The 23269-nt window shown below is 41.8% G+C and overlaps 1 protein-coding gene across 1 annotated transcript in view; it reads left to right on the forward strand.

The window, feature by feature from the left end:
* Positions 1–1369: 1369 nt before the first annotated feature.
* GLG1 (golgi glycoprotein 1) overlaps positions 1370–23269 on the forward strand; it is an 83082-nt gene continuing 61182 nt past the window's right edge. The window contains exon 1 of the mRNA XM_053953079.1: positions 1370–1696. Coding sequence (XP_053809054.1) covers positions 1385–1696 — 312 coding nt within the window. The 5' untranslated portion in view covers positions 1370–1384. The remainder of the gene's footprint in view (positions 1697–23269) is intronic.

The following is a 23269-nucleotide window of genomic DNA, read 5'->3' on the forward strand; positions in this document are numbered from 1 at the left end:
GCCCTGCATCCTGCCCCAGGAGGGGCCAGGAGTGCATCCATATATAGGCAGAAGATCAGTCCAGCTGATCATTTGGCACTCAGCATGGAGAAAAATGACAGCAGGAAAGTTGAATGTCAGCATTTTATTAAAGATTTGGGGTGCTTTTAGCAGCCAGTCAATTTTTTTGTCTTAATTCTTACGTCGTTTCCCTTTGCTCTTCCGTAGTTTTTCTTCATTCTTTAGTATTTTTTCTTTGGCTTCCTCTGTTTCTTTGTTCTTCTGCATTTCTTCTCGGATCTCCTGTATTTTTTCTTTGATGTTCTGTATTTTTTTGTTGATGTCCTGTACTTTTTCTTGGTTGTTGCGTATCTTTATTTCATTATCTATTTTTACTTCATTCTTCAGTATTTTTTCTACATTCTTTGGCATTTTTAATTTGTCTTGCTGTATTTGTTCTTTCTGTATGTTCTGTATGTTCTTATGTATTTTATCTTTGAGCTCCTGTATTTTTTCTTTGTTTGTCCATATTTTTGCTATAGTCTCTTTCTGTACTTCATTGTTCTTTTTTTCCTCTTCGATCTCCTCTAGTCTTTCTTTCTTAATCCGTATTTTCATTTCGTCCTTCCATATATCTTCCTTGATCCTCTCTATTTTTTCTTTGTACTCCTGTATTTTTATTTCATTCTTCTGTATTTTATCTTTGATCTCTTGCATTTTTTCTTCAGCGTTCTTAATTTTTGCTTTGATCGCCTGCATTTTCTCTTCGTTCTTCTGTAGTTCTTCTTTGTATTTCTGTATTTGTTCTTCCTTGTCCAGACTTGGTTCGTCATCCAGCTCGCTAGAACCGTCATCAGACATTTTTGCAAACCTCAGTTTCCCCATTACGTCTCCCACCTCCTCAGACGCTGGGCAGCCGAAGTGCGAGTGGCAAATGAGATTTTGGGGAAAACTGCACCTACTGGACACCTGCTGAGGGAGGCGCTGGACCGGCTGCCGGGCTGAGCACGGCCAGGCTCGGCTCCTCGCGTCCCGGCACCGCCGCTGGCTCGGCAGTGTCGCCCTGCGTGGTTGTGGGGTCGCGGAGGCCGCTGAGGGGATCCGGGGGCCGTTGCGGGAAGCGTTGAGGGGAGCGGGGCCGCTGAGGAGGTGCTGGAGCTCTGAGGGGCGGCGAGGGCCGTCGGGGCCCTACAGCCGCGGTGGCCCCTGAGGTGGCGCCTCGTCCTCCTCTGAGGCGACAATGGCCGAGGCGGGCCAGCGCGCGTGCTGGAGGAGGGGCCAGAGCGGGCCCCGCCCCCTCACCAGGAAAGGGGCGCGTTCCACTGGGGCGACGTCACAGACGCGCTAATTTGCATACGCCGTGCGTGCCGCGGGGCGGGCGGACGCCGGAGGTGGCGGATCCAAGATGGCGCCGTGCGGACGTGTCCGGAGCCGCTGCCCGGGCCCGGCGCTGCTCCTGCTGCTGGCGCTGGCGGCGCGGCCGGCGGCGCCCAGCCCTCCTGCCGTCCTTTCCGGTCCCGGCGGTGCTCCGCCCGGAGCAGGGCAGCCGGTGGGGCCGGGCGCGGGTGCCCCGCGAAGTGCCCGCGGCGGCGGGTCGGGCAGCGGGTGGAAGCTGTCGGAGGAGGCGGTGTGCCGGGAGGACGTGGTGCGGCTCTGCTCCAAGCACAGCTGGGCCAACAACCTCGCCGTGCTCGAGTGCCTGCAAGATGTCCGCGAGGTGAGGGTCGGGCCCGGGGCCGGGCCGGGCCTGCCCGCGGCGGCGAACAAAGAGCCGCGTCCGCGCCCCGCCGCGCCGCCGCCCCGCGTATCCCTCATGGTTTGTGTTTTAAAAATCGGGAGTTTGCGCTGCGGAGCTCCGTGAGGGGGAGCGAGCTGCCTGCGGGGTGGCCGTAAGGGCTCCGGAGAGCAGCTCCTCTTCATCTGCACCTCGGGGCTCCGCGCTGCCGCCCGCGCAGCGCCCTCCGGGCAGGGAGAGCTCTCGGGGGGATGGCTTCGTGTTCTGGCTCCGGTGCCTTGCGGGGTTATTCGTTTCTAGAGGTCTGGGCGAGCCCAGCCCGCGTAGTGCTGAGTGAAGGCGCCGGTCTCATAGCAGCAGTGACCTGAGATGTTTTTTTCACGTTCAGGCTCCCACCTTCGCCACGAACTCGGCTGCCGAGGCGGCTGCTTTCCAGTCCTCGGTTGTGCGTGTATGAAACTCGATCTATAATCGTTAGAGTTAGCTGACTTTATGGGGAGGTTAACGGGGCAGTCTGTGTTGTTCCCAAACACCTGTCGTGGGCAGTTTTAAGTCCAGTTCAAGGAAAAACTGAGTTGCCTCCTCCGAGTCTTCCAGCTCCATCTTTTCATTCATTCCTGGGCTCGTTTTGAAGCAGCCTTTGGGGGACGTGCCTTTAGTGAGCTGTCCTGGTCTCGAGGTCTGTGTGTTCTTGGCTTCTCTGCTTTTGAGTCCAGGAATGCCAGGCTGGGTCAGTTTTATTGGTGTTTTGCCCAACAGGGAATGCGATTAGGAAAAACCTGGGCTCGTTTCTCATCCGTTTTTATGGGGACAGCAGATGGCAGTGGCAATGGTTACTCTAATCAAAGGGAGTCTTGAAGCAGTGTCAGTGATTACTTCTGGCTTAAAATGCAAAGCTAATTTAGATTTTCATCTAACTTCACGTTTTAACTTTGGGTGGGTAGTTACTAAGACACTCGTGGTAGGTGTTTTAAATGAGTCTTGCTGCAACATCTGTCACAGGTATGAAACGCTCCACTATGTCCTTTATGAATAACTTGCCCCTTGCTGTTCCTTTCACCTGTCTGAGATCTTTTGGCCCCCTTTTAGGGAGGCATCCTGTCTGAGAGGATCTCGGAAGCTGACCTCACTGGCAGTGGCTCAGAAGCTGCCAGCCTGCCAAAAAGGCAAGCTCTTGTTGTTCCTTTCTTTCCAGTTGCATAGCCCCTCCCTACTCTTTTCACAGTTCCAGTGGTTGTGGGTTTTCTGCCATTTTAGCGAGGTGAACCCATTTGTGGTTTAGTGTATCGGTTTTCTGCTGGGATAGTTTTGTCATTTTTCTGAGTTAAAGCACGGGGGGGGGGGGGGGGGGGTTTGTGAGTGCAGGGCTGGTCCACAGGGCTGTGCAGGGAGAGGGATAAGATCAAATCGAAGGTGAAGGAATGTTTTGCGTCACACTTTATTTTCAGCAAGTACAAACCCTTATGTTAGCTCTGCATATCTCCTGAGAACTCCACTCTTTGAATGTTATGTCTGCTTGTGGTTTTCCTTTTCCCATTCCTTAGCCTGCCTTGATGTCAGTAGTTTGCTGGCTGTTGGTCTTGTCTAGCTGTAGTGCTGCCTGATGCTCACTGTGGAAAGTGAATTTTTTTTCCTGGGGTGACATCCCAGGCATCAACAAGACATCTCAGGGCTCTTATGGATTGAGTTTTTTTCTCTGAAGGTGCCACTCTGTGGCCTTGTCCTTATTTGTCTGTCAGCCTGCAAAGAGCACTGTCAGCTGTTCTTAACTCTCAACAGTTTGCCCCCAGTAACGCTGTTGTGATGGGCTGCATCCTGACGTAAAAATGACTTCACAGGGTGCTGCCCTGAGAAATTAATTAAAATAGCTGACTTCTGCGTATCCCTATGGTTTAACACTTGATATTTAGACTGTGAATAAAAGTCTTGAGTTGTAAACATTGGGTAGCATTTCAGCTGATTGGGAATGGGGTCAGATGTTGTCTCAGACGTTTCCTTTGCATTGGAGATGACAGCAGAGGAAATAAGTGACGTATTGGCTGTTGTTGATACAACTTTTACTTTTGACTCTAGAGCATCTGACCATTTGTTTGGACCATACCAGAAAAGTGACAATTACGTTTTAAAATAGGTGAGGATCTAGGCTGAGTCATACAGCCCTCTTAAAACCAGTCAGGCTGTAGTAAGTGGAGATTTGGGGGAGTTGTTTCATGTGTGATGGTCTCAGTGCAGACAGTGTGTGGACACTGCTGCAAGTAGCAGGTAAGATTTTTAGATGCAGTTAGGCTGCAGAAGCAGCCTTTTTTTTATCTAGGTGTTTAAGGTAATCTTAATTTTCTCATAAGAAATGTTTCTCTAAGGTGGAGAAAATTCAGTTTGAAACTGAGAGTGTTACTATGAGGATTATCCATTGATTTTTCTTAGTGTGATACAAGTAGGCTAGGACACTTCTAAATATGAATAACCAGGAGAAACAACTACTTGAAACGTTCCTTTTGAGCCAATAAATTATAGAGAAAAGAGAAGGTGTGCTTGTTTCATTAGTCAGTGTGAATGCAATCACATGGTTTCAGTATCTGCTGATCTCTGGGAGTGGATGTCTTTGCAGTACATCCTCCCTTGCTTTCACTGGGTAGTTCTGAATCTAAAGGAGCAGAAGCGTTGAGTCAGTGGTTGACTGGTACAGGAGCCCAACTTGTAAGGCAAATGTTGAAAGAAGCAGTTTAACACAAATATTCAGTAAAGAACAGTCTGACACAAAGAAAATAGTAAAAAAAAAACCCAAACTCCACACCCAAAACTACACAAATGAAAAAACCCACCCAAACCAAACCTACAAATCGTAAATTTTAAAGTTTTGATTTTGAGAGGTTATTGGTAGGCTGTCAGTTTAAAGTATTAGCAAAAGAGTTATTTAAGCACACAAGAATTTTTAGAATTCTTTAAGAAAAAATAGTCAGATCCCCAGACTGATATCAAATACTTTTTACCACTGATTTTTCCACTGAGTCAAATAAATGTTTAATTAATGTAGTGCAGAGTCCTCTTTCCTTTTGTAGTAGAAGGATGCTCCTTGATTGGAGAAGGAAATGGTCATGGTCAGAGCTACTCAGCTTAAACATTTTTTACCATAATCAGAAGATAGAATAAACCCCATTTTTTTTTTTTGTGCATTTTGCAGATGAATTAACTTCCTTCTAGTTAGAAGTATTTATGCACTGGCTATATTGCAGTTTTGAGTGACTTAAATTTTGTCATCAAGATTTTAATTATTATTTGCATAATTCTATGGCACGATATCAAAAGGGTTGAAAGGCGTAATGTATATGTATATTTTTTAAAATTGTGTTCCAAAGTGCTTTTTTTCTGAAAGGATTCAGGTTACGAGCCTGTTTCTGGAAAGACTTCAGAGCTTGCATTTCACTGAACATAGGCTGCAGCCTTTAAGCCCTTTTTTTGTGGGTTGCCTGTTAAACTGATTTCCACGGTAGTTAAAATATAAATAAACCTATGAAATATTAATATATTTGCTAGGTAACGATTTTTGCTTGATTAATGATGATTTGCATTTGAAGCATGACCAAGTTGTTGAATTTGAGGTGGGAAACATTAGAAGGGATGAAAATAATCTTATCCACTATGGGTCTCTTATCTGGTTTACTAGTGGAGCATAATTTTACTTTTAGAACCTACATTACATCTGATTAATTGGTGAGTGAATTTGATACCATGATTGGTGAGCGTTGCCCTTATACAGATTGTGCAATATTTATAGCATGATATTGTTCTGTATAATGTTAATGCATTAAAGGCTAAGTATTTTTTCTAAGATCAAACAGTTGTGGTTAAGATGGGATTAGAGATCAAAGTTTTGGCCTCCTGCTACTTTCTTCATCCTGAATGGTTCTGTTTCTTTGGTAACACCTTTATGGCAAAGACTGTGTAATTGAGACTTAATGCTCTGCCTTCTGGAAAAAATAGGACTCTCCTAGTGTTGCAGATTGGATTAAGAGCAAAACAAGTTATCATGAAGGCTGTGTATTTCAAGAATAGTATTTTTCCTGTTATTTCAGTATTGCATTTGGTGTGAAAGGCCAGAAAATTCATTTGATGTGACTTAATGGGCTGGGGAGCGTGTACCATTTGCCAGGCTGGGAACTGTCATATTTCTTCCATTTAAATGTTTTATTCCTCACTCTGTGTGTACCTGAGCTTCTGGAGTGATCTAATAAAATAGTGTCAGTGAAATTACTTGTTTTAAAATTATAGATGGAGAATAGAAATCAAGCAATAATGCATGCTTGGAGTCTTCATCTCTTTGGGTTATACTGTAATTGTAGGAAAAGTTGTGTGTTCCCAGTCCTTGTCCTGGTTCTCTAGTGTTTCTACCTTTTTGGTAAATGGATTGGAAATGTAATGGCTTCCCTGTATCTTTTTGCTTGTACTGAGGTAGATGAGTATGATCTGTCACAGTAGTATTTTTCCTCTTTTTTATCTCCCTAATTTATTGAGTTCAAGGTCAAAAGTTTTGTTTGACTTGACATATGACATTATGTTATGTTTGAGTACGTACTCCTGTTATTCCATCTCTCTCGGTTTTCCCGTGCACAGGTGGAGGCTGGCATTTTAAGTTCCCTTTTTGAGATGTCTTATTTGTAGCAGCAAATGACTGGTTACCTGTCCAGAGCTCTAAGTAATTGAGGGCTGTGGATTAAACAGAGTGTGAGGTTAGGCTAGTTCTTAGGAAATGCAAGTGGCGAAGACACTCCTGGCAGGGTTGACCATCTCTTTCAGCACTTAGGGTTTTTTCCCCCAAAATCTCCAGGCATTCTCCCTGGCCTTCAGGTGAGCTGTTTTAAGTAACTGCCTGTTTAAGTTTTGAGAAACTGTCTGTTTCTCAGGTTGATAGGTCCGTGGTTGTGGGATGGAGGCTGTTCTGGTTCTCTAATCATTACTATTGCAAAGGAGCAGGCAGTTAGTATTCCAGTGGTACTCTTGTAGTGCCTACAGCATTATCATCTGGTTCAGATACCAACACTCAAGGGGTTGTTTTTTTTTAAAGGCAGTGATCAGAAACCCGAAAGATGTACCTTAAGCCTTGCCAAGGGCTTTGCCTACATTTTCCCTTCTTTCTAAGGGATATTGACCTGGTGATCATTCACAAACTGAAAAGGACACAGGAGTTTAAGAACTGCTATGTTCCTGAGAAAAATAAAAGGGGAATTCTTACCAATATAGTTGGAGTTGAGCTAACTTAAAGGAAAAATGTTCTGCAGTTTTAACAGCTTGACTTAATTATTGCTCTGCAACTTGGCTCTAGGAGTTGAAGCCTGTGACATCTGAATTAGAAATTTTCAGGTACAGTTCTGAGTTAAATGGAATTTAATGAAGAATTTACAATGCTTTGTGGTAGATGCAAATTAATTTGAATGGTGAATATAGTCCCTCCTGCTTTTAAAATTAATGAAATGGAAGATGGACTATCCAAATCAATGGAAGAGAATGGCTGGACCTAGGAGAAAGGATTGAGATTATTAACTTTTGAAAAATACATGAGCAACAGGAAGGCAAGGAGCACGGAAGGTTTTGCTCCTGAGGCTTGGCTTCTTACCCGAGATTAGCTGCATTTTTGTTCTGAGGGTCTCTTTTTCCCTTGTGTTTGCGTAGTGTAAGCCTAGTTTTCTCCTGGCTTTTGTAGTTAAGTCTTAAAGTGAAATACTAAATATACTTTAAAAGTTTGATTTGTTTTTAGGTTGGTTACTTTGGCATCAGCCTTTGGCTTCATCTCAGGATGTAGCAATATTTAAAAGTACTCTTTTCTTCTTCCTGAAGCCATGTGTAAGCTGAATAGAGGGGGAGATGGTCTCTCTCATTCCAGGTGCTGGACTGATTGTCTTGTGAACAGTGCATTGAGCAGAGGTTCTTAGTCCTCCATATCCTCTTATCAAAGAGAGTTATTTTTGTGAGGTTTTTTTTGGGGGTGGATTTGTTTTTCTTAATTCTGTGCTGTTCTTGGCAGGCTGGTACTTGTGGTAGCTGGTTGTATATCAGTTTGGCCTGGGATGTTTGGCTCAGTAAAAGAGATTATCTTACAGGTCTGCTTCCTCCAGTAAGCTGGCACTGCTGGCCTGCTGCAGCTCTGCATACCAAAGAGAAAAGGAGTGCAAATACAAGGGAAGAAATAAAGTTCGATGTGGGCTGTGCAGCCTGGGCTTGGCCCCGGGTGCAGTGAGAAAGCCATGTTAGGGGGAGGTGATTCCTGAGCCAAATATTGAATATATTGAAAAGCAAAGACTCGGTCAGTTGTTACACTAGAGACGATACAGCTAGGATGTGTTTTGCATACACTCTCCTTCCCTTGTACTGGAGGAAAGGAGGTCTCTCTGGTGCTGCTTTGGATTGTCATGGTTGGAACAGAATGTTTTGAAGAGGGATTATTCTTGGCAAATAAAGTGCTGTATTTGTTTTCTAGTACAGAGATGACTAGGTGTTCTTTATAGTGTAGCTTTCCTGTATGCGTGCACCACTTTTCCAGTGGATTCTGCTTCTTTGGTCTTGGGAAAACGCACACTTGCTTTGGAGAAAGCTTAGCAGTTACTCTTCCTAATAATATACCCCAAAGAATTAGATGAATAAAAGGTCTAGGTAATTGCCTTTTTATTTGAAATCTTGCTTTAAAATAGTTTTTTCTTTTTGATCTTGTGACTAATTCAGTTTTAAAGTCTGTGAAGTTGGTTGCTATGGCACTAAAATTTTTCAATTTTGTTAGCTGATAATTTTCTGTTATCATGGGATACCTTGATTTTCTGGATGTTCAGTTTATCAGTATCCATCACAGTGCATTAGGTGAAGAGCAGAGATCCTATTTTCCCTGGGTGCCAGCTTGTATCGTAATTGCAACCTTTTTTCATCAAGACAAGAGATGAAAACCCATCCTGTTCCACTTCTGAGCAGGGGTGACATTCATAAAAACTGTCCTGGAACGCTGGTGTCTGAATGTCTGCAGCTCTGAGCTGAGGAATCTCCTTCAGGAGTTAGAGGTGTCTTTTTTCTCTGTGCTATCTTTAGGGGTTTTGTGCATGAGTTTATTATATTTTTTTCCTTTAGATAGTGTGTCTTGTAGATCTTACAGCTTTGTGAGCTTAAATTTCACCTGTTAGCATTAGAGTGCATTTCTTGTTTGTAATGTCTGCAATTTTTCCTTAAACTGAACACCTGATGCCTTTAGTAACAGTAGGCTAAAGACTAATGGTACACATGGAATGTCCCTTTTGCCAAGTAACACCATAGGGGAAAATGGCCATCATCATGCAGGACAGAAATGACTATATGCTGCATTTGGTTTTTTTTTTTTTTGCATTTTTACCTGAAGCAATGCATTGCTGAGACTTGCTGATGTGGCAAAAGGTGGTTAATGTAAGAAGTTTTCCTGGTTTCTTTACATTCCTGGAGTATTTTACTCCTTTCCAATTAGTGGTAGAACTGTGTGCTCTTTTGTGAAAAAAACTTCTTGTAGTTTCCTAAGTTGATTCTCAGGAGTTTTGAATCTCTTTTAGAGAATGCAAGTGGTTATGCTGATGTAATTAAGTACTTATATGTAACAGTGTGGGTTAATACCAAATAGCTCTTATAGCCCTGCTATGCAAAATCAATCAGGCAAATGTGCAGTCTTTTGTTTAAAAAATAATGACTAGCTTAATCTGGTAGCAAGTTTGCTGTCTAGATCTTTTGAATCTTAATAGGAAGCTCACCAGCCTTCATCATGCTCAGTAGTTTGCTAATTGAGGCTTTCTTTTCTACACTGTTTGTTATTGCAGGGTAAAATACTTTGCACCAAGTGAACTGCAAAACAAACTCACAGAGCATGCATTCTTCTAAGTGTTGAAGTAATTGCCCTACAAAAAGGTTTTGATGGAATTAAAAGACAACAAACCCAAACCTGCTTAGCTTATAGACGTTCTGTGACCGTCCAGACTTGATTTGAGCTGAGTCAACTTTTGTTAGGCTGTTCTCAGCTGAGTGGAAATAAGATCTGGAAGAAGCTTGCAGTAAGCTCTTCCCTTATCAAGTTGATTTTTAGGATTATATCTGTCTCTGTGGCCTATGTATGTCACAAAATCAGAAAAATTAACTACTTCCAAGGAAAATCACTGCAATGCTGTAGTTGTCATAATTTGCAACTGAGTCTGCAGTTCTTCAACTGTGTTCACAGTGATCTAAACAAATCACTGTTAATGGGATCTTGTAAAATTCAGACAGGGTAGTCAAAATTGTCTCCATCTATACAAGGCCCCGATTAACTGCAGGTACAGAGAACTGTTGACTCTGGTTTTATTTGTCAAGCATTTTGTTTCGTTAATCACTTATGACATTGTGTTGACTTGGATGCTTTTTTGGTGATAGAATTATAGAACCATAGGGTGGTTGGAAGAGAGCTTAAAGCTTGTCTCATGGACATGGACACCTTCCACTAGATCAAGTTACTACAAGTCCCTCCACCATTCCAGGAATGAGGCATCCACAAATTGCCTTCAACCAACAGCCCCAATTCCTTTATTAACTTTTCCTTTTGAGCTGCTTCTAGGAACACACTATGTTTTTTTCTTCAACATCTGAGATGTGTGAGGGGTGAGGTGCTGGATCTCTCAGTGTGACACGGGTATTCAAATTTGTGTTGACATATGTCTTAACTTTCTGAAGCCTATAGAGCTGACTCTGCAGCAGAGGTCAAAGATTTTGTGAATATAGTAACATTGCTTACTTTTTTAACTGGAGGCTTCCAGGCAGTGATCAGCAGCCATCTTCAATTGTTTCTGATCAGTTGTGTGAAGCAACACCAGATTTTAAAGCTAAAAAAAAAAGAAAAGGCTGAATCAGTTTTTTATGTTGTAAATCTTTCCTGCATTTTCATGAAACAGAGTACTGGAATGGGACTCCCATGGTGAATGCTTGTCCTGTCTCTAGGAATCACCTGGGAAGGGGTGCTTCTAGGGAACATTTCCCTCAACTGATTCACTTCTCTAAAGATGTACACTCATTTTAATGTTACTGTTAATAGCCTTAATTAGATGTATATGTCCTACTAGCTGTAGGAATTATGGGATTCTGTACTTCCCTCACAGAATACAAAGCTTTGCAATGTTTCATATTTTTGCTTTGTGGTCTGTGCTGTAGCAGTCACACACATATCGTGAACCATCACTGATAATAGTCTCACCTCTGACTCCAGAAATAGCAGCACTGTGTCAGTCAGAGTTGCCTGGAATAATGCAGGGTTTGTTCCAGCTCAGGCACTCAGCAGTGTGGCTTGAGCTTTTCCACATCAAATCCTTCTCACGTGCTCTGAGGCTATGTTGGCTTCCTTTCCATGAGCAACTCACAGGTAACACTTACACAAAGCGGAAAAACATACAGCAAACCACAAACTACAGGGTTTTTGGTTTCCCTCCCCTCCTCCAGGCATATGTGAAGACTTCCAGCATCCTCTTGTATAAAACCATAGTCTAAACTTGTTCTGCTAGGGAGGGTGCTGATGGAATTTAAATTCTTCTATTTGTATGTCAGGTCTTCCCAAAGTAATTTCCCCAAATACTTTCCTCCCTTGAGGCATTCCAGTGAAATCAATCATAACTTTGTGATACTCTCCAAGATTATTTAGTAAATGTTATCCTCTAATGTCACTTTTACTTATTGGGGTTCACATATCTTAGTCTGAGAATACTTGAAAAAGACATTTTCTGACAACTTGCTAGGAATGCTGGAGAGTTCAGGTAGGCTGTGTGGTGCTGACGTAAAGGCAGGAGGAGGATTCAACTTGAATTTCTCTGTTGTATAGTTAGAAGAGGAGAGTCAGTGCTCCAGTCACTTAACCTGCTGGGGTTTGTCCCAGCACAGCTGTGTTATCCAGTGTGATGTCTGTACTGGTTTAGGGAAAATGGAATAGCCCAAATGTTTCCATTGCTTAGAGTTGTACATCATTAATAACTTTAAATAATATGGCAGCATATTGTTGCCATCTTCAAATAATCATTTGTTGAGAGATGGAGTTTGATCTCTGACTGTAAACACGTCTGCTTTGCCTGCTGGGATCACAAATTTGGAATTGGGAATCTTGCCTAGGAGATCAAGAGTTTTAGGTTAAAAAATCTCTTTGAACCTAATATGAAGCTATTTAAGCAAGAGTGGTAAAAAGGGAAGATGTTAAGAGAGAGAACCTTTGTATATCTTAAAATCTTTGTCTCAAGTTTTAAGGCAGAGTATTATTTCATACACCATGATTGTTATGATTTTAAATTGCACCAGAAGAGTTTTTCTGAACTGAACTATTTCCTCAGGAGCCATTTTAAATAAACTTGTGGAGGCTGGCTTATATTATGATCCACTACTTTGGGAGCCAATGCTGGTGAAAGTACTCCTAAATAACCCTTTTGGGCTTTGGTATGGTTTTCTAAGTTCTTTCTTTGTATATTACACACTTTCTTTTAGCATTAAAAGCTGTAAAATATGTCAAGAGATCATATTTGAAGAGTATCTAAAATATTGCCTCAAAGCCATCAAAACACTGCGCATGAGTAAAATTTGGGCATCTGAGTACAGTGCTATTTGCTCTCACATTTGTAGAGCCCATTGCTTTGTTCTTCCTTCTTTTTTGGTTTGATCCATTGGTAGCACTTCACACCTGAATCCAGGCCTTCAGCAATGAGCTTCCTTCTGGTGAATCTGAAGCCATATGGGCAGGGAAGCTGCATAGGTTGTTAGGAGGTAAGCATCTTTCTCTGAGGAGGTTGGGGCAGGTGGAGAATTGAGCAGCATGGCCACTTCCCCAGTCATGGAGCCACCTTGAAGCAGAGGGAAGGACAATGTCACAGTTATTCTCTTCTAGAAGCTGCTGTGCAGAAGCTGAGAAGTTCCAGCCACAGGCAGACAGTGCTCTTTGCCATTATTTTCCAGCTGGGAGTCTTCTCATGGGATACTAGAGCAGTAGGCTTGTGTTGAGCATCTGAGCCTGTAGCTATCATTAGCAACTAAGGTGGACACTGTTCTTGTTTGGTTGTTGTTTGTTTTAGCTTGGAATTTTTCATATCATTCAAATGAACAATCCCAAGCTATGCTAGTCAAGTCATCTAATTAAGACTTTCCAGAGCAAGGTACAGGAACAATCATTCCAGCTTGTTCTTGTCTGGAAAGTACATATTTTCATAGAAATAGTCTGTAATATTCCTGATAACACTGATGAAATCACAGAATTGGTGGTGATGGTGAAAGCAGTAGCTAGGAAAAAAAAATCGTTTTGCAGAGAAACAAACAAGAGGCTTTGATTAGAATTTCTTGGATCTCACAGCTTATTGCTGGGATTTTGACCATGGAAGGATTTATCTTGAAGTTCCAAGGTTTTAGGTTGGATTTAGTAAAAACAGAAGGATGTTGCCTTTCCTTGGAAGAGGTACATGATCAGGTGAAACTTCCAGAATAACAGTGACCTGGAGAATACAGAAATCCTTTCTGTCCTGGTGTTCCAGCCAGTGGTAGTTGTTAGCTGCTCCCTTACTACAGCACATCTTGCACCTTGCTCTGAGGTTTGCCACAGCCCTCGTGTGAACAGGAGAACAACTTCCACATCATTTATCGTTTCTGTGGAGTTACCTGTAGAGCCATCCAGTTTGCCTGGGTGAGAACATGTTAGGATCCTGCGACACTTTGGGAGCTGCTGGTTCAAATAACTGTGCTTTGGTTTCCTGAGCTACAGTACTTGGCAGCAGTGCGATGGTGCAGGCTGAGAGCGTGGGCTGGCAGCGAGTCTGCCTCCCTGCCGAGAGCAGAGGTGAGTTTGGTTGAGTTTGTTGTTTTTGCTTTTCAGCATGATATGTTCTGTAACAGTTGAGCTTTGCCCCTACAGTCTAATGAGTAGCATCTCTTCTTAATTGTGAGCAGATTGCATTGTTTTTTTATTAGCCTCTCACCTGAATGATTCTATAATTCTTTGTTTGTTCTTCCTTACAATAAAAGATACGAACATGTTTAACATTCACTTGCAAGACTTGCTGTATCAAAAGCTAACAGGACACTGTGTGTCAATCTGAGTTACTCAATGTTCCACATCCTTTCTTACAGTCCCTTGCCAGCTTTAATCCATGGAAAATGCTTTGTAAAAATATGGAACTATTTCTTTTGCCTGTAGCATCTCAGAGCCTTAAAAACATTGTGGGATTGAAATGGTGCTTCATCCTTATTTTAGAGCAAATGTGCTGCATATTTTAGTCCAAAAGGAATTTTAGGACTAAAAGAGTAGTAATATGCTATTTTTCTACGAAAATGCCTGAGGTTCTCATGAAACAGCAGTGTGGAGTTGGATGCTACTGACCTGAGGAATGTATTTGTTCTTAGTTTTGATATTTACATGCCTGGTAAATATTTAGGATTTGGTTGCCATAAGCATTCTTCTTTCCAGAAAACTGCAGCTCCTCCTTTTTATGTGACAGAGATACCCTGGGAATAGTTGTGGAGGAGGGAAGGGGCACAGGCAGCTTGTCCTCAAATTCTCTAGACAATGTGTCTTGCCAAGTTTCTGGCAAATGTTTATGAAGTTGCATGTAACCTGCAGCAGTCGATGGATCTACTTGGGAGTGTAAGAGCCTGAGGTACATATATGGTGAATACTGCTCATGACTTTTTGGGAATTCTGCAGTGCTCCCTTGGCTGTAACACTGTGGATGCATTTGGGTAGTTTTATCAATGAAACTCCCTGTTGAGAAGAAAGTGCTTGCTGAGGAAAACAACAGATAAAGTTACTGAAATAACCCTTGCTCCTTGGAGAGCTGCTGGAGGAGGGAAGAGTCGTGTCAGTCACACTTGGATTTGAATAACTTGACATAACATCCTATCAAATGGTTTAGGGTGAATGGAGCAGGGGGGCTGCACTTCCAGTCCCTCAGGCTTGCTTTGTGTTCAGAGCTTCGTTGCTTGGGTAGGATGTGTGGGATTGAAATGTTAAATTAAGTGTAATAGTTTTAAATCTTGACATGTGTCAGGCTTGTCCAAGATTAAATAGAGTGCAGAACTAAAATGATGTGCATCTCTTATGTGGATGTGCCATAGTTGGATAATTGGTACATATGTGAGCGGGACCCAATTTTACATAAGATGTTTGATTTTTTGCAGAATGCCCTAGTGAACCTGAATATGTTTTCTTCCTCTGAGCTATTAAACAAATTGTGAGTTATCTGTTCTTATTTTATTTCTTAGAAACAAAAAGACTCCCTAGTTGACTTTATTTATGCTGTTTGACCATTTAATTTTTTTTTTTTTTGAGGAATGTGTGTCCTAAATGGTGATTTCAAATAGTTTATGCTGTACATCTGAGGCAGTACTCTTGTAGAGAGCAGAGGCAGTGGCTCTGTCTGCAGAATGACATGAAGGACCATATTTGTCCATCCAATTTGGTAGTGAGTTCTGTGGCCGGTGGGGAATATATTCTAGAGATGTGTCAGCAGTTACAGCTAAAATTGCCCTTTGAGGATTTGGGCTTTCCCTATTCCCAGAAGGAGAAACAGCTTTAGCTAAGATATCTTTAGTAACAGTCTTTTTTTTTTTTTTTTTTTTTTTTTTTTTTTTTTTTTTTTTTTTTTTTTTTTGTTTAGGGAGTGAGCTGACCTGTCTGGTCACTCATCCAGAAATGTTTCAACATAAGTTTCTGAATGAGGTGATCAGCTCTTCTCCTGGGAGTGATTCCTCTGGATAAAATGGTGTGTGTTTGCTACAGCTTGCAAGTATTAGATGCAACTCTTGCAGCCTAAGATCTTGCTGCAGTGCTTTGGAAACAAATGAGGCAAATCTGTTTAGTCACAGATCTTTTCTCTGTTCTAATGCTCATTCTTGAAAAAGGAATGGTCTCACAGATGTATTTTGCTGGTTGGGGAAGGAGTGGATAGCGCTGTGTTTCAGCTGATAGAAAATTTAGTTTGTCCTCTTCTAACGCTGCACACCCTGGCATTCAGTAGTGCTAGTAATAATATGGGGCCAATTGTATGTTTATTTTAGGCTTTTCCTTTCTGAACCAAGTATTTTATTTATCCTGTGTCAGGGCAAGATCATTAAAAGCTTCTAATGAACTTTTCCTGGAGGTTTTTTGTGCTTTTACTAATGCCTTGTTTGTAAGGTCAGCATTCCCTGGAGGTTTGCATGCCTCAGCCAGCCCTTGATACAGTTTGTTGCTCTTGTCCCGCTTTTTATGCTGTCTTTGTGATGTGTTAAAACCTCTGCAGAGTGCTTTGAGAGAGCAATCCTGGGAAAGCCATGTCTGGCTTTATTCTGTCATGCCTTGTGACAGTCCTAGGAAGAGTGTTTTCGGGAGAAGCTGAAGTGCGATGGCTTACTGGCTAAGTCAGGCTGCTTCAGGTGTTCACCTCTCTTAAGGTGAGGTTAAGAGTCTTGGAGCTGAGTGGATAGAGAAAAATCCTCTAAAAAAGCATGTTAACATGAGCACCCATACTCTGGAGGAGAAACGAGGCATGGTGTTAGGATTACGCATTGCATGTTACCCTCATAAACCACCTTGATGGGTAACAGTTGGATGTTTGGGCACCTGATGGAGTGGGCACTGATCTGACTCAGAAGCAGATTAAATCCAGCAGTAATAAGTTTCTAACAGTTTTCTGCTTCACTGCTTAAGGCTGCTGCTTCCCTGGCCAGGGCAGGTGAACAAAACAACAGCTTTTGTTCAGGGAAATTGGGAGGCAGCTCCAGCGTGCTTGAATGTGAGTGCCAGTGCTTAGGAGTAGCTTCAGGTGTTTCAGTACTCCCTGCTCCAGATATGCTCATCCTTGGAGAGATTTGAACAGTGTCAGCTCATCCAGGTAAAACCTGGGTGGCTGAAGTTGCAAGTCAAGACCTTGTGGGAAGAGCGTGGTAGTAAAGTCAAGGAGGAGATGGTTCATTTCCATGTAATGAAAATAGGGCAAGGACTTGATGAACCTTGATGGGAAAAGATGTCCATGTTATAGGAAACTGGGCTTAAGGGGGTTAAAATTTGTACCTGGGGCACGTGGCTGGGTAAATTAATTCAGATTAAATATCTAGGGAAGCTAATGAAAACATGTTTTAATGAACCCTGGCTAATTACTCTATTTAAAGTTCTTGATCAATACCCAGGAGATCTCAAACTGCTTGCAGATTGTTTTTTTAAAAAACCTGCACATATATGTATTTTAAATCTTCTGCATAAGATCAAAACAACTCGAGTCACTTGCTTTGTAGACTTCTAGTTCTCCAGGGCTGTGTAATATTTGGAGGTGGTCTGTAAATTAAAGCTGAAGACTTCAGCATTTTCAAAAGTATTAATTGTGAATTTTCAGTGGGAAGTGGAAAGGAATAAACGTGCTTAAGGGAGCAGATACTAGGACAGAACAGAATTTCTGGAATAATCTGTAGTGTAAGAGTGTGACAAGGCAGCTGAGTGTGGTTTTCTGAGAGAGGAAAGAGTTCTTGTAAATAGTTGCTGGTGCAAGTGACCTAAATAAAGACTGCCTCTTACTCAGAACCTTCATTTTCTTCAGAATACTGTGTATGAATTTCAGTGGACTCAACATTAATATTAAATAGAAATGTCAGGCAGGCAGCCTTACCCTGAAGGGATAAACTACTGTCTTTAAATTGGTTCATATTAAGGAAGTGAGGATATGTTTAGTCTTTTCTGATTGAGCTTATTAGCAAAACTGCATTGTGTGTTCATAGTTAATACATCCCTGTGTGTGCAAATGGATAATGAATGCATAACCAAGCTTAGGAAAGGTAACTACAGCAAACAACCTGCAACACTGTCTCCTTGAGGCTTGTTTCCTGCATTCTCCTGGTGTTGTGTGACAACTGCCAAGTCTGTCAGACAGATGGATTTTGTTCCTGCCTTTATTCAACCCAGTGCAGCTTTTGGTCTCTCCTTGGTAGCAACACTGATTGTATCAATGGAAAAGTATCTTTGCACCCTGCTTTGACTGGCATGGTGAGGGACTGGCTGTGCATGGGAAGGCTTCAGCAGCTGTCAGATGCACTAATGCTTAAAGCCTTGCCCTCTTCCCGTACTTTGGTGGCAAAGGCGTCCAGGAAGCAACATGATCCTTGAAAAAGGAAGTTAGGAGCCTAGTGATCTCATTAAGGGAATCCCAGGTAGTGTTCTCTGTATTGATGAATGTCAGGTCACACTAACTTAAAACCACCCACAAACCCCAGAGTGTAGGTCTTGATGAAGATTGTAAACCCTCGCAGGCTCCCACTGAAATGATTTAGTAGTTAATGGGCCGACTGAATGGATTTTTTGCCCGGGAGCTTTTCAAAACTGAAACTGGCAATTAGTTTGAGGAGCCATTTCTGAGGTATGAACAGTGTGCTCAAAAGCTTTTTAATTACATACCAAAATTTGTTACATGGTAGAAAACTTGAGATGGAAGTTGTCACTTGCAGCCAGAGAAATCAGAACTCAGCTGGGTCTTGAACTTTGCAAGAGGGAAGTTCCTGGAGCAGGCAGTGAGCAGACAGGTGCAAGGGATAACACAAATATCATGGGACTTTGTGGCAGAATCCTGGTTTTCCCCCTTTTACAGAAAACCAAACACATCCTTCTCATAAATTTGAGATCCTCCATTCTGTGCTATCTGAAAGCTGCAGTTGTGTAATGTTGTGTTAACATACTGTTTCCTTGAAGTTCTTGGAAAGATCATGAGATTGAAAAATAGCCAGTAAAGGTGGTTCTCCAGAAAAGAGTGGGAAAGTTGGAATGTTATGCTTTAGTGTCATTGTAGCGCTGGTTTTCTATGTTCTCTTATCTTCCATTTAATGTTGTTGCTTTTGTGCCTAGCTCTTGTCTGCTTTGTTTCTTTGCTGATACATCTCTTGTTCAAATACGTAAAAAAACCCTGTTATGTTATCAAGAGATTGTTCAAGCGAGACTAGAGATAAAATTAATTAACAAGTCAGTTGTCTGTGCTTTGAGAAGTGGCTTCAGATGATAGCTTCCCCCCCACCCCTACTGAAAATGACCTAAGGCAGTGATATAAAAAGACAAGGGTGGGCATAGGCTATCAGCTGGAGTGAAACCTTTCATCCAGTGGTGGATATGAAGGGACAAGATCTAATCTTAACCAGAAGATGTCTTTCTTTGTATGCAGAAGTTTAACAATTCTTTGACAATTACCATTCTTCAGGGCTTTCTGTGCTCATGCAATTCAAAGGCAGTCTGGCTTGTGGCCTTTATGGGGCCTTTATGAACAGCCTCAATAAATGATTGTAATCACAGTGATTGTTTCCTGCAATCTTGTTAGTCTCTAGCAAGAAGGTGGGGAAGAAGACAGGGTTTCTAGCTGCTGGGTTTACTGATTTTCTTTTTTTTTTTTTTTTTTTAATACCCTTTTCACCTCAATTCTCCTGGAATTTCTGAAGGCAAAGAAGCTGCTGTACAGCTGTGATCACATCAAAGCCTTCAAGTATACCAACAAATCTTTTGAGAACAGGCAAATCCGTTCCGTGGTTTTACTGCAGTGAATTCCTAGTGTAGATCCCAAGTACTGGCTGAAGGATTTTCTTTCTGTGTGATTTGGTGTCTGCTTGGATTTCCAGTGGCAATTGCTGTATTGGTGAAAAATGATGTGTCTACTTGATGTCTTCCTAGGAAACATGTAGAAAAGGCCATAGCGATTCAGACTTCCTAGGAACAAAAGTGATGAGTTAGCACAGTAATAGTACCCATTTTTCATATTTTACTGCTTAATTTTCTGTAGATCTGTGGCTAATAATATTACAGAATTTTACGTTTTTCCTCAACCTCTTAGGTAGTTGAAACAAATGCTTTTTTTATTAATGGGTCATCTACTGGCAGTTGTATTCAGTGATGTAAGCATTATTAAAGAGGCAATACAGCTGGTGGTCCACAGGTTGGTGTATTGATGGTTGTGTTCAGATATCTGCTTAATTCAGTGTTAAATCCAGATGTCTGGATGTGTCACTGTGTGCAGACTCCTTTGCCAGTTGTCTGCAAGTAGATCAAAAGTTGGTGCTTCTTAAAATCAAAGAACCTTGCAGCCAGCTCAGGTGGTATAAAATTATTTTCTTGAAACTCACGGCAACTTTACATTCTCTTGCAAGGTTATTGTGGACCACATCTTTGAGCTTTAGTTCATTCAACTAGTTTGTGTTTGCATGCAGTATTTCCTTTGGTGGTTTATGAGGAGCCTCTTGTGCCACGTCTTGTTCCTGTGCTTAGTTAAGCCAGTTGAGCTGCTGGCAGGACCAAGCTTTGAACTGAACTCCTGATGGAGCAGCAGGTTGCAGGGTGGATCCAAAACTTTGACCGACCTTTAATTTGAACAGCCCAGCTCCTCAGACAGTGGCACTGGTGATGGTGTTCAGGATGAACAAAGATGGGGATGTGTAAAGACTGGAGCAGAGTGGATCCTGTAGCCTGGTTTGAACTGCTGTGCTTCAGTGTGTTTGATCTCCAGAGCAGCATCCAAGCCCAACAGGCAGAATGGTCAAGGAGCTGGGCAAGACTTAGACGAGTCTTAAACATTTGAGAGTGCCTGTTAGAAGCACAAAATTTGTACATGAACCTCAACATCTGGAAGTCTTGAGTCCATCAGCTTAAGGATATCCTGAAAATTGAAGACAACAATGTATTGTTAAAATGAAGTAGAGCCTTGTAGTGGTATTGCTGTCTGTTTTGAAGTAATTTGAAAGTTATTGTCTGATAATGTCAAGTGATCAGTCTTGGAAGTTCTAGAGAAAATTAAATGATTTCTCAGAGGCTGAGGTGCCAGTGACTCTAATGTATGACAAACAGCGGCCCTAATTCCGTTTTATTAGGCTTGGCAACATAACACCTCTACAACTAAGCCGAAGGGGCATTTGATTTAAACATAATACTCTTAAGTATTAGCATATAAAAGAAGATTCAAAGAGAGAGGATGCTGTAGAGTGTGTTTCCAGGAAGTTAAAATGTCCATAACACCTTCTTTCCTTGCTGCCTCCTGTCTTCTTAATCCTGCCACTGCCAGGGAATGTGACCGCAGAGCAGAACTGGATGAACATACAGACTTGAGAGCTGCACAGACCTAACCAGTTGCTAAGCTTTCTCTCTGGTGTACTCTAACAATGCTTTTCTTTCAGGCTTACTCTATTTAGTTTTGTGCTGTGGTAAAAGGAGGCTTTCTGGTTAGACTAATTTACCATTATTTTGTCTAGCATTGCACAGACTTGCGTATTTGTTTTGCACATCTCATAAGATGTCTGATATTAAACCAGTTTTAATTTTTCCAGATCTGAGATAGGCATGTATTGAAATGCATGCTCAGTTAATGAAAGGAGCACCCTGATATACTGTGAACTTCTGGATGGGAAAATGTCCTTAAAAGAAGGATATAGACTTTATGGAAATGTGTCGTTGTCCTTTCTAGTCAATGCAGAAAGGTTGTCTGGTGCAATTTTCTGGTGACCTGTTTCTAATTAACATGCAAATTAACTGCTTGGTGCTGGAAATCAGGATTGCAAATACAAAGTGCTAATATGCCTTTGGCTGGGAAATCCCCAGCATCTGTTAAAGCTCCAGCACTGTCTGTCTGCCTTGTGTTTGCCGCTGCCTGCAGAGCGGTTCCTTCTGGAGAAAGCTACTGCAACCTGCTGTCAGACGGCTCCTTTGTCTCACTTTAAAAAGAACAGGTTTTAATTTTGTGATGTTGATGCTTATTGCCTCAATAGGGAGTCGTTTGAGTGTACTTACAGCCTTGGTTCACCAAAACTGTCTGTCGTGAAAACAGTCAAGATGAGCTACTTCAGTTATTTTCCCAGAGGAACTGCAGTATTTAATGAAATAACTTAGTTCTTTGTACTAGTGTTACAAGTGCCAACTAAATGAAGAAATTAGCATATTTATTAGTGCTTGTCATCACTTAAAATTTGGGTTTTCATTAAATACATCTGTATGATTTTATATTTAGAAAGTGACTTTGACCTAACAGGTAGAGATGATTAATTTAGTAAAGGTCTGGTCAAAAGTGGGATTGTACCTTTGTCCTTGAAGCATCTGCTTATTTTCATGCCTGCAAAACATCTTATTTTTCCTCTTCAGCATTTTTGTGCCAACATAACCTACTACCAAGGATCGTAACAGCTGATTTAGGAGCACATTTTGGCACAAGGTGTATAAGGTGCAATAAAACTCCACTTGATTTTTGCATTGCAGCTTGTTTCTAGTGCTGATAGTTGAGAGAAACCTTTTGTGCAAACTGGGCAAATTTCAAGTGAAAAAAATGAAGCAAAGAAGTGCCTAAAACCCTTTTTCTTCATAAAATGCAGCTAAAACTTAAGCTTTGTAAGAGAATTATGTTGAAACATGAAACTGTCAACAAAATTTGGTCTATTTTTAAGTGGAGGAAAAATCACTTTTAGTCGTGCAAGTCAGTTCAAAGAGTTAATAACCAATTGTTTTGGTTGCAGACTCAGCTCTCTGAATTCTCCTAAAGTAGGTTGTTATCCTGTCTCCTGGGAGCTGGCTCTGGCAGAAACAATGGGAGTGTGTATAGTCAGTCCTAATCTGCCCCATCCCAAATATCACTAAACTGCACCAATAAAGGTGTCTGGAAGTGAATCTGTTGAAATTTTGTATTAACAAGGTGGGGCAAAGTAGTAACTTTGTAAAATTACTTTCGTAAAAAAAATGTAGCTCACATTAGCATGGAGGCTGTTAATGAGCCTAAGTAAAAAGAAAGACTTCTGAAAAAATCAGCATGAATTACTTTTTAATTCAGGGGTGTTCTAGATTGTGCTTTTTTTCAGGATATGCTATAAATCTGCCTGAGAAGAGTTAAAGCATTTCAGCAAACTGCCTGTCAGTGCTTTGCACTGTGGTGCTGCTGTAAAGCCTGAACACCATGCACCTTTTCTGGCTCTCCTGTCTTTACAGTGCAAAGCCTCACTCTGCTAATCCTGCTTCCACTGAAACTGTAAATAGAATATGAGGAAGAGGGATCAAGTCTTCAGTTCGAATCATTGATGGATTAACTCTGATTTGCTTATCTCAAAGGGCAGTAAGAACTGGCTTCCAGTGGTGAGCCCCACCTGCATTAGTAGGATCTTGCTTGTCCTGACAAGGTTTCCTGCTGCACAGTCATTGAAGGAGGCAGGCTTCCAGAAATGTGTGGGAAACTACTTGGGTGTTTTAGAGGGTGTCTTACTCCAGAAAGTCAGCAAACTTAATGCCAGGTCTGTGCAATTGGTTTTGTAGGGAAATTTCCTATTCCAGATGTGTGATAATTCCATGCTGAATCTCATCCTGCAGTTCTGAACTGAGTACTTGTGATAACTTGCTGAGTTAAAAATAACAGCTAGTATTTCCCCTTAGACCAGGCAAAGCGTCTTGCATCTACCTCCCCCTTTCCTAAAAGCAAGCCACAATTAATCTTGGTTTCCAGAAGAGATTTTTATTTATGGAGTTGCAGAGCTCTCATTTGCCTACTGTTGGTTGCATGTTCATCAGGTTATCCTTGTTCAGCACTTCACTAGGAATGGGAGGCCTGG

This window comes from Vidua chalybeata, chromosome 11, assembly GCF_026979565.1.
Source record: "Vidua chalybeata isolate OUT-0048 chromosome 11, bVidCha1 merged haplotype, whole genome shotgun sequence".
Classification (NCBI taxonomy): domain Eukaryota; kingdom Metazoa; phylum Chordata; class Aves; order Passeriformes; family Viduidae; genus Vidua; species Vidua chalybeata.